Raw genomic sequence first — 14,158 nt, forward strand, 5'->3', positions numbered from 1 at the left:
CCGGCACATAGCTCGCGTGCAGTTGAAGCGGTATTGAATAGCATATTTCGTGACAAATGGATTGGTCGTCGAAGCACCATACCAAGGCCCGCACGTTCACGGGATCTGACGTCCCCGGATTTCTTTCTGTGGGGAAAGTTGAAGGATATTTGCTATCGTGAACCACCGACAACGCCTGACAATACGCGTAAAAAAAAAAAAGGTTCAAATGGCTCTGAGCACTATGGGACATAACTACTGAGGTCATCAGTACCCTTTTTTTTAATTTGTATTGTACAAACTAAAAGTACATATATAGTCACTATGCAAGAGTTCTTCAAGGTACCATACTATTTAAACATAAACAAATGACTGTTAGTTAAGCAAAAAAATTAATTAATTAATTAAAAAGAAAAACATTAAATACAACAAAATATAACATATTCTGTCCTCTTCCTTTTTTTTATTTTTTTTATTTTTTTTCCGTTTGGTCGATGCATGGGAACGTGGATAAGGGTGTTGCATCGTGTTACAGGTATGCATGGAACACCCCAACTTCGAGGGGGGTCAAGGAAGACGCTGCGGAGTTCCCCTGCAAAAGTTTGTCGGTAAGATGGTTTTCGGGTGAGGGTGCTATGCGCAGTCACAACTTTGTACCAGAAGTCAAGGACTGCATGCGGACCACTTTGAAAGAGGTATTCTAAAGCCTGTCCTCGAAACCAGATGAGGGTATGGTACTTAGCAAGAGGGTAGTGAAATGTCTGGGGAAACAACAGGAAATCCGGGGTTACCGTCGTTGGCGGGACACGGAGGTAAAAGCCCACGATTCGTTGGATGAGGAGCCATACGTTTTGTTTCAGGGGGCACGTAAGACGGTGCTCGTCGGTGTCTTCGAGCTGACAGTCAGGGCAGAGAGGGGAGGTGGCCAGTCCTATGCGATAAATTCGACTATTAATCGGGAATTTTCCATAGACTAAAACATACCAGAGTGCGGACACAGACGATGGTAAAAAGGGTGCATGCACACACCCCCAAACCGTGCGCCAGTTAATGTCAGGATGCCGAAGCACCATGGGGTCGCAAGGGTTGGACAGCATAAACAAACGATAGTAATCTTTTGTACGGGGAGGCCGGGTGACTGGAAGATCGGCCCGAACGTAGCTGAGTTCTATGAAACAATTGGCGACATGGTACAATAATGGAGAAATAGGTGCCACATTGATCGGTGGATCGAGAGAAGCTGGTCGGAGGATATCTAAGAGACTGCGTGTTAAGGACGGAACCGTCCCCTGCCAGTGTCGCAACAGAGTGTGGACAAAGAGTGCAGAAGATCGTGCCCGCACGTTGACGAGTCCGAGGCCACCTTTTGCAGGAGGCAATGTTAGAGTGTTGTAGCGGACTTTGAAAAGTGCCCCTGCTGACACGAAATATCCAAAGGCTGATTGGATGCGGCGGCCAAGGAGTAAAGGCATTGGGAGGATCTGGGCGACGTGTACCAGTTTAGGGGCTACATACATGTTGACATAGGACACACGTTGGAGTTGGTTTAAGTTACGGTGCACTTGACCGCGGACATGATGCCGAATCGACTGTAAAAGCCGTCGGTATGCCAGGGCCACTGTGCGGTGTGTGGAGCTTGTAAATTCGATACCCAAGTAACGAAGGGTTTTACTGACTGGAAGTGGGCTCGGCACTATACCCGGGAGGCCGCGCCCAATGTGCATCGTAGTCGATTTACGGACATTAAGAATGCTACCAGAAAGACGTCCATACTGGTGGATCCATTCGATGGCGTCATTGAGTTCCGTGGAGGAGCAGGTGAGAAAGAGGAGATCGTCCGCATAAGCCCTACAGTGAAAGGTGTAGTCACGCAAAGTGAGGCCCTGCAGTCGAGAGGTAAGTCCAGTGATGAGGGGCTCAAGTGCAATGGCATATAGTAAAGTAGACATAGGGCATCCTTGACGCACAGAGCGGCGTATAGGGATCGGTCCTACAAGCCTCCCATTGACTTGTACCATCGAAACCGCGGGAAGTAGTAACTGGCGAATGGCATCGACAAAAAGTAATGGGAACCCCATTCGTGTCGCCACCATGAGGAGAAATGGGTGTCGAACGCAATCAAAGGCACTCTTGAAATCGGCGGATACTAGTGCTGCACGAAGGCGACAAACCAACGCCAGTGCAATGAGGTCACGGCATTCTCCTAGGGCTGTTTGTAAGGTGGCCCCACAACCACGTGCAGTCTGTTCAGGTGAAAGGACCGTAGGTAAGACGGTGCGTATGCGTGCTGCTAAGAGGCGTGCATAGATTTTATAGTCTGCATTCAGTAGTGTAAGGGGGCGATATGCAGAGACATGAGACCCTCCCTTCGGTTTAGGCACAGGTAGAAGAATGCCAGTGACGAATTCAGGTGGAATTGGGAAGGATGGAGTAAAGAGTTCCTGAATCATTTCCGTCCAGCGAGGAAGCATCAACGTGGTGAACGCCCGGTAAAACTCCACTGGGAGACCATCTGGTCCGGGTGATTTGTTCCTGGCCCCTTTGTTGATCGCATCTACCACCTCTTCTGTGGTGATTGCAGACATCATGGACGTTGACTCCGCTACGGTGAGGGTCCGATCAGGGGAAATACGGAGATCATCAGGAATGGAAGTCGCCATCGGTTCACCATCATAAAATTGGCGATAATGTTCACCAAAGGCAGACACCACCGCCGCCTGTGTTGTGTGGTGAACACCATCAGAGGTCCTGATGTTGGCGACGAAAAGTCGACGTTGACGACTATGGTCGGATGCGAAATGGATTGTGGATGGGGTTTCGTCGTGTAGGAGGTCTTGTCGTCGGGAACGCACCACGACACCCTGCAATCGTGCACGTTGAAGGGAGAGGAGACGAGCTTTGGTACGTTGTCGTTCCCTATGGCTGTCAGGTGATGGAGGGAGCGCATCGAGCTCACGGAGGACGGCGTAGTGAAAATTTGTGGTGTCTCGATGCCACGCTGCTGCTTCCTTGCCACATTGTATGAAGGCCTTTCTGATCGCAGGTTTGGCACATTTGAGCCACCAATGGAATGTGGATGTGTATTGCGGAAGGCGTCTTTCGCAAGACGCCCATGTAGTGGCAATACATTGTCGGCAGTGTGGATCACTAAGGAGGGAGGTATTAAGCTTCCAGTAACCTCTGCTGCGCCACACTGACTGAGGTGGCAGAGCCAGGGAGCAAATGACGGCGCAGTGGTCCGAAAATGCAAGGGGCCACCGTTCAGCTTGGGCGACGTCATTGCCAAGGTGGGCAGAGATATAAAACCGGTCCAGTCTGCTCGCAGAATGTGCTGTATAATGAGTAAAACCGGGGGTATTGCCATGAATTTTCTCCCAAACGTCCACTAGATGAAAATCTTCGGTTAAGGTGAGAAGCGCCGGGCACGGCGAATAACCAGGCATTTGGTCCTGCGGATGGAGGACACAGTTGCAATCGCCTCCCATGATAAGGCGATCATAGCGTCCAGAAAACAGGGGCGCCACGTCAATTCCGAAGAAAGTGGACCGCTGCCGACGGTTCGAGGAGCCAGACGGAGCGTAGATATTGATGACGCGCGTGTCGAAAATGGTAACATCCATGCCTCTTCCACAGGGAAGGATTGTCGTGTCCTTGAGTGGGATTCCTTCGCGTATGTAGAAAGCCACTCCACGCCCTGATTGATCACATGTGGACGTGTATGAGTCGTAGCCGTAGACTGGTGGTAGTGTGGCAACGCGTACGTCCTGAAGAAGGGCGACGTCGACGTCAGAGTCTCGAAGCATGTCACATAGGAGTTGCAGCTTGGGTGCAGTGCCGATCATGTTGATGTTCAGTGCGGCAAACCGGTACGTTTGTTTCACCGGTGGTGAACGCGCATCTACCATCACCAAGGGAAGTAAGAGGAGGGCACCGACAGGAAGTGCCGTCCCATCAGCTGCAGGGCCTCGCTTTTGATGTTAACAAGCAGCCTTGTCCGGCGGAGGCAATTCATCCGGAGGAGGGGCCGTCTCTTCCTCAATCTCGTCGGCCCATGCTCCTGTGCCATGGGTCCGTCCAATGTCCATGGGAATTGCGTCGTGGTGAGAGAGATCTGGAGTTGTCGGCGGGGAGACAGGCGTCTCAACCGGCGCACCGATCGTTACATTGTGCGTGGCGACCTCCATAGTGGTCCCGTCCTGCGAAACGTCTTGTTCATCGCGAAAGTTGTCCGCCGACCTTTGCGTGGAAATGTCGGCTGGTTGGGTGTCGTCTTCGTCGTCGCGGGTGGCGACGCTTTGAGAGCCCGTGGGTGAACGGCGACGGCGTTTGCGCCTACGTGGCGAGTGTTGTTTGCGCACGTGTTCGTCAGTGTCGGACGAAGGCAAGGAAGAGCGTCGACCTGGTTCGAAGGCGTCGGTGGGTACAATGAAATTGTCAAACAGGTGTTGTGAAGAAGTACTGTTCTCCTCAGTGGCCGGTGCGAGAGCCTGTTCGGCGGCAAGGTCGTCAGGTGGGGCGTCCACACCGTCCATAGCTGACTGGGGCTGTGGGACGTGCCGTTCGGAAGGACCGGGCGACGGACTGGACGAAACTGTAGACGTGGCAAGAGCCGCTGCGTAAGTGACCGGTAGGGCGGTCATCGTGGGTGTGACGGACGCTTCCGACAACGGCAGCTGCGCGACACGTCGTTGAATGCATTCAGACCGTAGGTGACCTTCTTTCCCGCAACCGGAAAAGGTTCGAGGTTGACCGGCGTACATTATAATGGCACGGCAGCCTCCGATACGTAGATAAGAAGGCACGTGTTTCTGCAACTCGATGCGGACCTGTCTAACACCGTTTAAAACGGGATAGGTCTGAAATTGTACCCATCATTCTGCAACATGTTCCAGAACGTTGCCATAGGGACGGAGCGCCTCGATGACGACGTCTGCAGGTAGTTAGAACGACAGTTCGAAAATCCTTATCGTCCGTATACCGAGACCTGCGTGATCGACGGTAACGGGTCCGACGTTGCCGTCGGAATGACAGAAGCGCAGTCCACGTTTGGCCTCTTGAAGCACCTTGTCGCACCCCGCATCGTTGATCATTTTGACGTAGACGGTACTGCTAACTATCGACAAGTGGATACCAATTAGATCCGTTGGTGGTATTTTAACTTCATCGCGAATAAATCGTTCTACCTCCAGGGCCTTGGGTTGGGCGAAGTCGGAACAAAAGTTGAAACGTAATGTCTTCTTCCGATAGTTGTGCGCCATGGTGGTCTAGAAGGGTAAACGGCACTTACAGCGGCCGAAGTAAACACAAACACACGGTGCGCGCCTCGCCCGCAGCGCTCTGGAGCTTGACCGCCTCGCAGCACTGCCGGCGGCAGACGACTGTCCCCTAGAACTTAGAACTACGTAAACCTAACTAACCTAAGGACATCACACAACACCCAGCCATCACGAGGCAGAGAAAATACCTCACCCCCCCCCCCCCCCCCGGGAATCGAACCCGGGAACCCGGGCGTGGGAAGCGAGAACGCTACCGCACGACTACGAGATGCGGGCGCAATATGTGTCAGTGCATTGACAATTCATGTGCGAACGTTACGGAAGGCGAACTATTCGCTGTCGAGAGGAATGTCGTTACACGTACTGCCAAATGCATTGATGTTGCGGACATAATTTTGGGCATTTATTGCATTAATGTATTTACAGGTAATCACGCTGTAACAGCATGCGTTATCAGAAATGATAAGTTCACAAAAGTACATGTATCACATTGGAACAACGGAAATAAAATGTTCAAATGTACCTACGTTCTGTATTTTAATTCAAATAACGTACTTGTTACCAAATGTTCGTCTAAAATTGTGAGCCATATGTTTCTGACTATTACAGCGCCATCTATCACAAAGCGAAAAAAGTGGTCTAACATTCATATTTCTTTACGTACTACACGAATATGTAATAAAAAATGAGGGTCATATTTAAAAAAACGCAGTTAATATCAGTTTGACCTGTGGCAACGCCATCTAGCGGGCCAACCATAGTGCCATCTGGTTTCCCCCTTCAAGCTAGACAAGACTCGTACTTTGTAGTTTGTTGGTTTGACGCTTATTTCGTGAGATACTTGGTCCGGTCACGATCAATGGACCACTCTGTATACAATAAGCAATACTGTATGAACAGAGAACTTAGCGAAAGTGTGGAGAAACTACACAACTCGAGGCAAGTTTACATAAAATATATACAACTTATTTAAAATATGAATAAGGCTGTCAGCTTCTGGCTGTAGTGTGAGAGTCTGTGTGAATGAAGTGGCGTGCTTATGTGAGCATCACTCCAGAGATGTGTTCAATCTTAATAAATATAAGCTGGCAAATGCCTAAAGCAAAAAAGCGTGTGTGACGCAGATGGAGTTGCATCTATGGGTCAGCGTCGAAGCAGACGCTCATTGTGTTGGGGCGGTGGCGGTCTGACCTTTTATGACTCCTTAGGGGGTCCGATCTAGTGAGCTTATGTCCCAAAAAAATGGGACTGTTGCCAGCTTTCGTGGATTGGAAGGGATCGAAGCCTGCGTGTTGTGCTACAGGGAACTCACAACGTCGTCTCAGACAGATGTTCCACACTTCGCTTCTGTCCCAACCGCCAGAAACGTGATCCTCACTGAGTTCTTAATTCCTAGACCTTCACGAGGAGTAAGAAGCAATGGATTACAGCTAGAATAGTTTTTAGCGTTTTCCGCCATTCTAAGTAAACTAATACCTTGTCGCAAAGTTTCTGCAGCCAACATCCGTTTCGAGATTTCAGTTCCTCGGTAGGCCTACTTCAGGATAAATCTACATCTACACTTATACTCCGCAAGCCACCCAACGGTTTGTGGCGGAGGGCACTTTACGTGCCAGTGCCATTACCTCCCTTTCCTGTTCCAGTCGCGTATGGTTCGCGGGAAGAACGACCGCCGGAAAGCCTCCGTGCGCGCTCGAATCTCTCTAATTTTACATTCGTGATATCCTCGGGAGGTATAAGTAGGAGGAAGCAATATATTCGATACCTCATCCAGAAACGCACCCTCTCGAAACCTGGACAGCAAGCTACACCGCGATGCAGAGCGTCTCTCTTGCAGAGTCTGCCACCTGAGTTTGCTAAACATCTCCGTAACGATATCACGCTTACCTAATAAGTCTGTGACGATACGCGCCGCTCTTCTTTGGATCTTCGCTATCTCCTCTGTCAACCCGACCTGGTACGGATCTCACACTGATGAGCAATACTCAACTATAGGTGGAACGAGTGTTTTGTAAGCCACCTCCTTTGTTGATAGACTACATTTTCGAAGGAGTCTCCCAATGAATCTTAACCTGGCACCCGCCTTACCAACAATTAATTTTATATGATCATTCCACTTCAAATCGTTCCGCACGCATACTCCCAGATATTTTACAGAAGTAACTGCTACCAGTGTTTGTTCCGCTATCATATAATCATACAATAAAAGATCCTTCTTTCTATGTATTCGAAATACATTACATTTGTCTACGTCAAAGGTCAGTTGCCACTTCCTGCACCAAGTGCCTATCCGCTACAGATCTTTCTGCATTTCGCTGCAATTTTCTAACGCTGCAATATTTAGAATGTCTCTTTTCTCTTGGACTTGAAAATGAAAGAAGCTTGAAATATAATTGATATTAAAATAAATCCGCGTTAGTGCGAGTAGAAACTAGCACACTTGGGATTCTGTACAAAGTCAGTTACATATGCAGATAGTTTATCCACGCCAGGAATCGAGAATTTCAACGATTTCTGCTTCTTATCGATAGCGATATTGGTAAGCTATCGAAGTATCTAACATTAATGGCTTTATTACATTGAAGAAGACGATTAAATTTTAACACCGCCAAGGCACCGTAGAGTTTAGTACGTGACATAAATTTGAACATGATAGTCTACTCGTTTACAAGAAAGAGGGGTCTTAACAGACGGACAGACATACGGAAAACAAATGAAAAAAATTATTCGTGCGATATAATTACAAATCAGCAATTTTCGAATTTTTTATTCACTTTTACTGTGGAACCTTGCTTCCTGCCAAATTTCATGATTCTGTGTCGACGGAAAGTACTGTATAATTTTTGGTGAGTGACATGGCGGGTATCAAAATGTGTGACATAACTGGCCGCGTCCTTTGAATGCATTGACATAGGAGTTTATCTTCTTCTACACCTCAGAGGGCCTATACACCTCAGTATGTGAGATAAATTTCAACCTGATACGTCAATCCGTTCGTCAAAAAAGAGGTCTTAAAAGACAAACAGGTAAACAATCGAATAATACAACAAAAATAATTTAACATTATACAACATTAACATTATATATTTACGACTTCACAATTTTCGATTTTTCCCTTTGCCTCTTACTGTGAAATCTCGCTACCTGCCGAGTTTCATGATTCTAGGTCAACGGGAAGTACCCCATAGGCTTTGATGAGTGATTCTGCGAGTATCAAAACATGTGACGTAACTGGCCGTATATCTTGACTGCATTGACTTGGAATCTTAAAGTTTTTATGCCGCCAACGAGCCTGACACGACTAACCGTTCCTGAAAAAAGAAGAGTTCATAACATTCGGACATTCTGTTCCACAAGATGTTTCTGTTGTTAGTTTCTACCAACTGTAGTACATGGCAGGTCAAACAGAGATCTCTACTCAGGTTTTCCATGCAATGTCCTGTGTCAATAGAGAACTTCGTTTTCATTCATCATTACCGTAAGACTTTGTTTGTGGTGTATTTTTATGTGAATTGTTGACAGGGAGCTAACTAAATGGAAAATTATTCTCTAATAGTAATACCATAAGGGGGTTAAGGTACTTTTGATCGACGATACCTTTCCGGGGGCCTGGTCTCCAAATGTCAGTCTTCTCATTTGACGCCACTTTGGCGATTTGCGCATCGATCATTGAGGTCAAAACATACCCAGCGGAGAAAGTCCTCGACCCAGCAGGGATTCGAACTTGGGGCCCCCGAATCAAGAGTCGACAACGCTAGCCAAAAGACCACGGGTTACATGACAACATAACAGGAAGGTTAGGCTATACCGACTGCACTGTTTTGCAAAAACAGACATAATGTCTTATGGAATAACAGCAATCAGTGATTTTATAATGTTACTTAAAAACCGTTTTGATTGCAAATTTTTTATTCATATGACCGGTTTCGGTTCATTCAGAACCATCTTCAGATCTGCTATTTCAGTTACAGGAGTAACCCGTCCAAATCCAGCAATTTTCACATGCTACGTCACATCTGCACTGTCTTCATATCAGTCATGTTCACGGGCTATTGGAATAGCGATTATTCTCTACCAACAAATACCTTTCAAATTAATATTATATGATGGTACAATGATGGTACAATGCCGCTCTTACCATCTGACGCTTGATATTTAACCATAATCACCAAGTCAGATAGTTTTGGGCGGATTCAATCTATTCTTTGCAAAAAAAAAATAATAATAAAATAAAATAAAATAAAAAATAAAAAAAATAAATCTTCCGAACAGTATAAAAAAGATACCTTTGGACTCGTAGAGGGGTGAGACTCGGTTTATATTTGACAGTATTACAGTTTTCGTGCGTCTTTTACCACTGTCACAAGAATTAGACTGGGAAAGAGAGCTGAAAACTTTAAGTCAATACGCATGCGACAGCATGCGCCGCCCAAAATGTCCCAAAGCGCCGCGCATCAATTGGGATTTTCTCGGGCCTTAGACCTTGGACCTCTGATTCTATTCGCGATAGAAATTCAGCGCCAAAGAGTTTTGGATAACCCTTCGTTAGGGACCAATACAAGGATGGTCTTATTGTAACTGTCGTACAGTAGAGAACCAAAGTCTGGACATTACACACGTCTTCCGTCGTAGCAGGCCGCGGTGGTCTCGCTGTTCTAGGCGTGCAGTCCGGAACTGTGCGACTGCTACGGTCGCAGGTTCGAATCCTGCCTCGGGCATGGATGTGTGTGATGTCCTTAGGTTAGCTAGGTTTAAGTAGTTCTACGTTCTAGGGGACTAATGACCACAGCATTTGAGTCCCATAGTGCTCAGAGCCATTTGAACCATTCTTCCGTCGTAAGCAAATGGAGCATATTGGTTGGTGCTTTTTGCATTAGATATAGTGTACTGTGAGCCTTAAGGGGCTTATTGAGGCGCCGTTTAGTACTTGGGCGATTCCTGAGAAAACCCGGAAAGCTGGTTTTTGGGAACCAAAACCGAGGCGCGGATTTCAAGACGGTTGTGAACGGCAAATGGGTGAAATATTACGATATATTCTTAAGATGTCTTTCTTGAACAAACCTGAAAATTTTCGTGGTGTCTTTAACTATTTCCGAGGCGCAGAGATTCAAAGTTATCCTCCTTGGACACATAAAGAACGCACGTAAAATCCGCTGTGTGGCGAAATAGTAGTCTATAAAGCGATGTGGCAGGAGATATGTAAAGAAAGGTTCTGAGAACACCATGTTGTTGTAGTGCTGAAACAGATGCAATATTTTTGAGCACATAAAATCAGGTCTGAGGCGTGAAATTAGATAGTTTTGAGTTCTTTCAGTGTCACATTAGGTAAATATCAAAATCTTATTGAGCCGTAAAGTTCTTTTGATATGAGTGAACTGCCGTGCTGTAGAGGGGAAAAGAAGGGAACCAGAGGAAAAATGCCCGCATCGCAGCACAAAAATACTCTGGCTGAAAAGTCTACCTCCGTCGGTACCTTTAAAAATTTTCCCAAAAACGTCGGCAAGAGAACATATTCGCGATTCTTCATGCTGAGAGGGAAGGAGACAGTGGCTGAAGGAAAGACAGGGAAAAGTAGTAGATGCTACAAGACAGTAGACAGTGGCCATGGTATAAAAAGCGAAAAAGATGAAGGTAGTGTAAGAAAAAGAGAAGTACATGGTGGCACTGGCACATAGTCGACAGCGACAAAACAGTGCTACGAAAAAACTGAAGGAGACCGCACAAGTGGGCGAAGAATAAGAAGCAGGAGAATGTGGAAATGGGTCAACGCCAGTGACAATGAGAGATAGAGCCTATGACAGTGCCATTTAGGAAGACAGAGATAGTGACAGTGAGAAGAGACAACAGCTGTGGGAAGGAATGAGTGAGGTAGCAGGTGCTAGAGATAATAAGAGAGAGACAGTGACACTGAGAGAAGACATTGTTGGTGGGATAGAACGAAGAAGACTGTGGCTGTGAGACAAGGGACAGGGGTAGAGAGAGACAAAAACATAATGACGATGAGTTAAAATGGATGAGTGAGAATGGGTAAGTGGGAGTTGATGAGTGTCAGCGACTTACAGCGGGGGACAGGAGGGTGTGAGCAAGTTACTGTCAGGGGAGCTTGTGGGAACGAGAGGTGAGTTGCATGTTAAAAAGAGCGCATGAATATTCGCAACCCAAAATTTTTGAAAACAGTTTCAAAGGTGCTGAAGAAGGTACAGTGAGGCAGAAGGTACCCAACTTTTCAGCCAGTCTTTTTAATAAGCAAGAGCAAATTCGTTTTTCTGTGCTCCGAAAGGAACATTTTTCCGCTGGTTTTAATACTTGTAACTGTTTCCGCACGGAAAGGTTTACATCTCTTGAATTTGCTCTGTATACTCCTTTAATGTTTCTTTCGTACTTAGACAGTTCTCAGAGGTAAACTAATTCCAATATTTATTTGGAAGGGAATGGCGGATATGATGACTCAGACAAACGAACTCTCCTCTCTCTCTCTCTCTCTTCGGCCGTATGCGGTCCACTGTTATTGATGATTTCGCTATTTTACTGTATTTTAACTTTGTGGCAGGCAACCTCAGGGAGGGAAGAAGTCTGTTCTATATGTGATTACGTAGCCTTTCCCCGCGTAACAAGTCTTGAAAGTCTCTTCGCGTTTGCTGCCGGATCCTAAAATCAACTTGATTCGATATTTCGGCGATCCAACTGTTCGCCATGTTCAGGAAAATGCTCAGCGGGACTCATCAGCAGAAGCAGCATTTTCCTGAAGATGGCGAACAGTTGGATCGCCGAAATATCGATTCAACGTGATTTTAGCATCCAGCAGCAAACCCGAAGAGACTTTCAAGTCTGTTCTATAGGTTACAGTGTTATAGGTGCTTATGTGTCGTTCTCTGTGAGGTGTAGACTGGGAGCAACCTGGCACTTGCATAAGCAGGCGTGAAAAAAGAAAAAGAAAAAATGGTCATGCAGCCTTACCTCCCCTCCCCTGCGACACGAACACCTGCTGCTTGAGAGAAGTCTCCTGCACCACCTGCTTCACGTTCACCTCGCCCAAGATGTATGTCACGTTCCCCACGTGCACGGCCTCCGAGTCGGTCACGGTGAGACTCTCGAACTTCTGGGTCGTCTCTCGGTGCAGCAGGGAGGACAACGATTGTATCACTTCGTCTGCCGGCTGCTCCTGACCGTCAGTGTCGTGGCCGTCATCTCTGTCTCCAGCCAGCGGCCACTCGAGATTTTCTTCGCCATCTTCGCTACTGCTGTCACTCTCGGACTCGGAATATTCCGCGACGCCGCAGCTCTCGACTGCCTCGTACCGCTGTTCCAGGCTCTCCTCGCATTCGACAGTACACGTCACGCCAGCCGTGTCGAATCCGAAAGCGAGCTTCCTAGAGACGTCGGCCAGGTCACCGGAGTTGTAGGACGAGAAGCAGCTGTCCAGGGAGTCCTTCCTGGCGACCGGCTCCAGATCGTACTCGCAGATCCCGGAAGAACTGTCGTAGCCCTCAGAGGGCCTGCGCTCGCCGGCCGCGGATTCTGCGAGCTTCCGCAGGTCGGCCAGCAGCCCCTGCTGGTCGGGGTGGCGCAGCACGAGGCACTGGTCGCCCAGGGTGACGTCACCGGTGACGGCCTTGCAGGGTGCGGGCAGCTCGTCCACCAGTCGCAGCACCTCGTCGGTCGCCATGGCAACCGCGCTGGTCTGTGTGCGACGCAGCACTGAGTCACCGTCTCGCGGCTGCGCGGCGCGCTGCTCGCAGCTCAGGCGATAAGCGACGAGGCCGCCCCTCCGCGTCCTTCACTGCTCCCACTTCTTCCTCCGCCTCGTCCCCAGAGCTTCTGCCACTCATACACGACGCCTATGAGAGCAGTCTAGCATTTCTAACCCAATGTCACTTGTCTCTCCTTTTCAGTCATTTGAAACATGTACTTTTGAAATGTAATTGCAATTACGTAACTGACGAGGGGACCTTCTAGGAGGTGCATCGCGTTATGAGCTCCCACTTCTCCTGCTTTTAGTGTGGGTAGGCACCCATCACACCCTAAAATTGTAGGTGCCAATGCGGCCTCGGTTTTGAAATATTTCCTGTTGAAGTTTGGGCAGCTCTTTATGTACAGGAAAGTTTGACTATTTTGGCAAGTGAGCGAGTAACCGAGTGGCGCCGGCACGGTAGCTCAAAAAAAAGAGTTAATCGATCAACAACGAATTGAAACGGGTGTCTTAAGACGTGAGCAGAAGAAACGAACAATAGCGAACAAAATGAGATTACTAAAAAAAAAAAGTGGGAAGCGAGCGAGACCCCCGTCCAGGCGACCCTGGTTCGAGACCCGTCTATGCTACTTTTGTTTTCTTAAAAGCTTCTATTAATTTAAGATTAATCATGAAAATCCTGGAAACAATTGATTAAAAATAATTACAAGCCTCTATAAATCAAAATTAAAAATTGAATGTCACATTTTGTTTCAATCTTTTGCGTTTATTTTTATTGTAACAGGGAATTAACCGCATTTAAAACGTTGGCATACATAAATTTGCCTATTTACCTTAAAATTGAGAGACGTTGTTAAAATGTTTCTTCGAAAATAGTCATAAACCCGTCATACGAATGTTGGGACAAGGTCCTAGAAAATTTTATACCTGTCACATCGTTGACGCGTCGTCGCGCCTAAGACCTGTTTATGGTCGGTGACCGTTGGCGTTCCCCTATTTGTACCTGCCGTTCCACGGATAACTGTGTGTACATGAGTAGCGACAGTTATAACTGCCGAATAAACATTCCTCGTCAGTTGAAAGCTTGGCTTTGAAGTGTGCAGACCTGTATCTTCTAAAATGGAACAAAGTGCAAGTTGTTCACGAGTTGTCAGTTAGTGCAATTTCGACAATATTGAACATTTGGTGGAAGACCAAGAAGGTCTTTTGTGAG

The 14,158-nt window shown here is 47.3% G+C and overlaps 1 protein-coding gene across 2 annotated transcripts in view; it reads right to left on the reverse strand.

Moving 5' to 3' along the window:
* Nucleotides 1-12,961, reverse strand: part of LOC126266759 (uncharacterized) — a 181,083-nt gene extending 168,122 nt beyond the window's left edge. The window contains exon 1 of one of the 2 annotated variants that reach the window (XM_049971278.1): nucleotides 12,213-12,961. In XM_049971278.1, the coding sequence (XP_049827235.1) occupies nucleotides 12,213-12,921 (709 nt within the window). In that variant the 5' untranslated portion in view covers nucleotides 12,922-12,961. The remainder of the gene's footprint in view (nucleotides 1-12,212) is intronic. The other variant, XM_049971276.1, reaches the window with a different exon arrangement.
* Nucleotides 12,962-14,158: the final 1,197 nt, after the last annotated feature.

The sequence above is a fragment of the Schistocerca gregaria genome, chromosome 4, assembly GCF_023897955.1.
Source record: "Schistocerca gregaria isolate iqSchGreg1 chromosome 4, iqSchGreg1.2, whole genome shotgun sequence".
NCBI classification, from domain to species: Eukaryota; Metazoa; Arthropoda; class Insecta; order Orthoptera; family Acrididae; genus Schistocerca; species Schistocerca gregaria.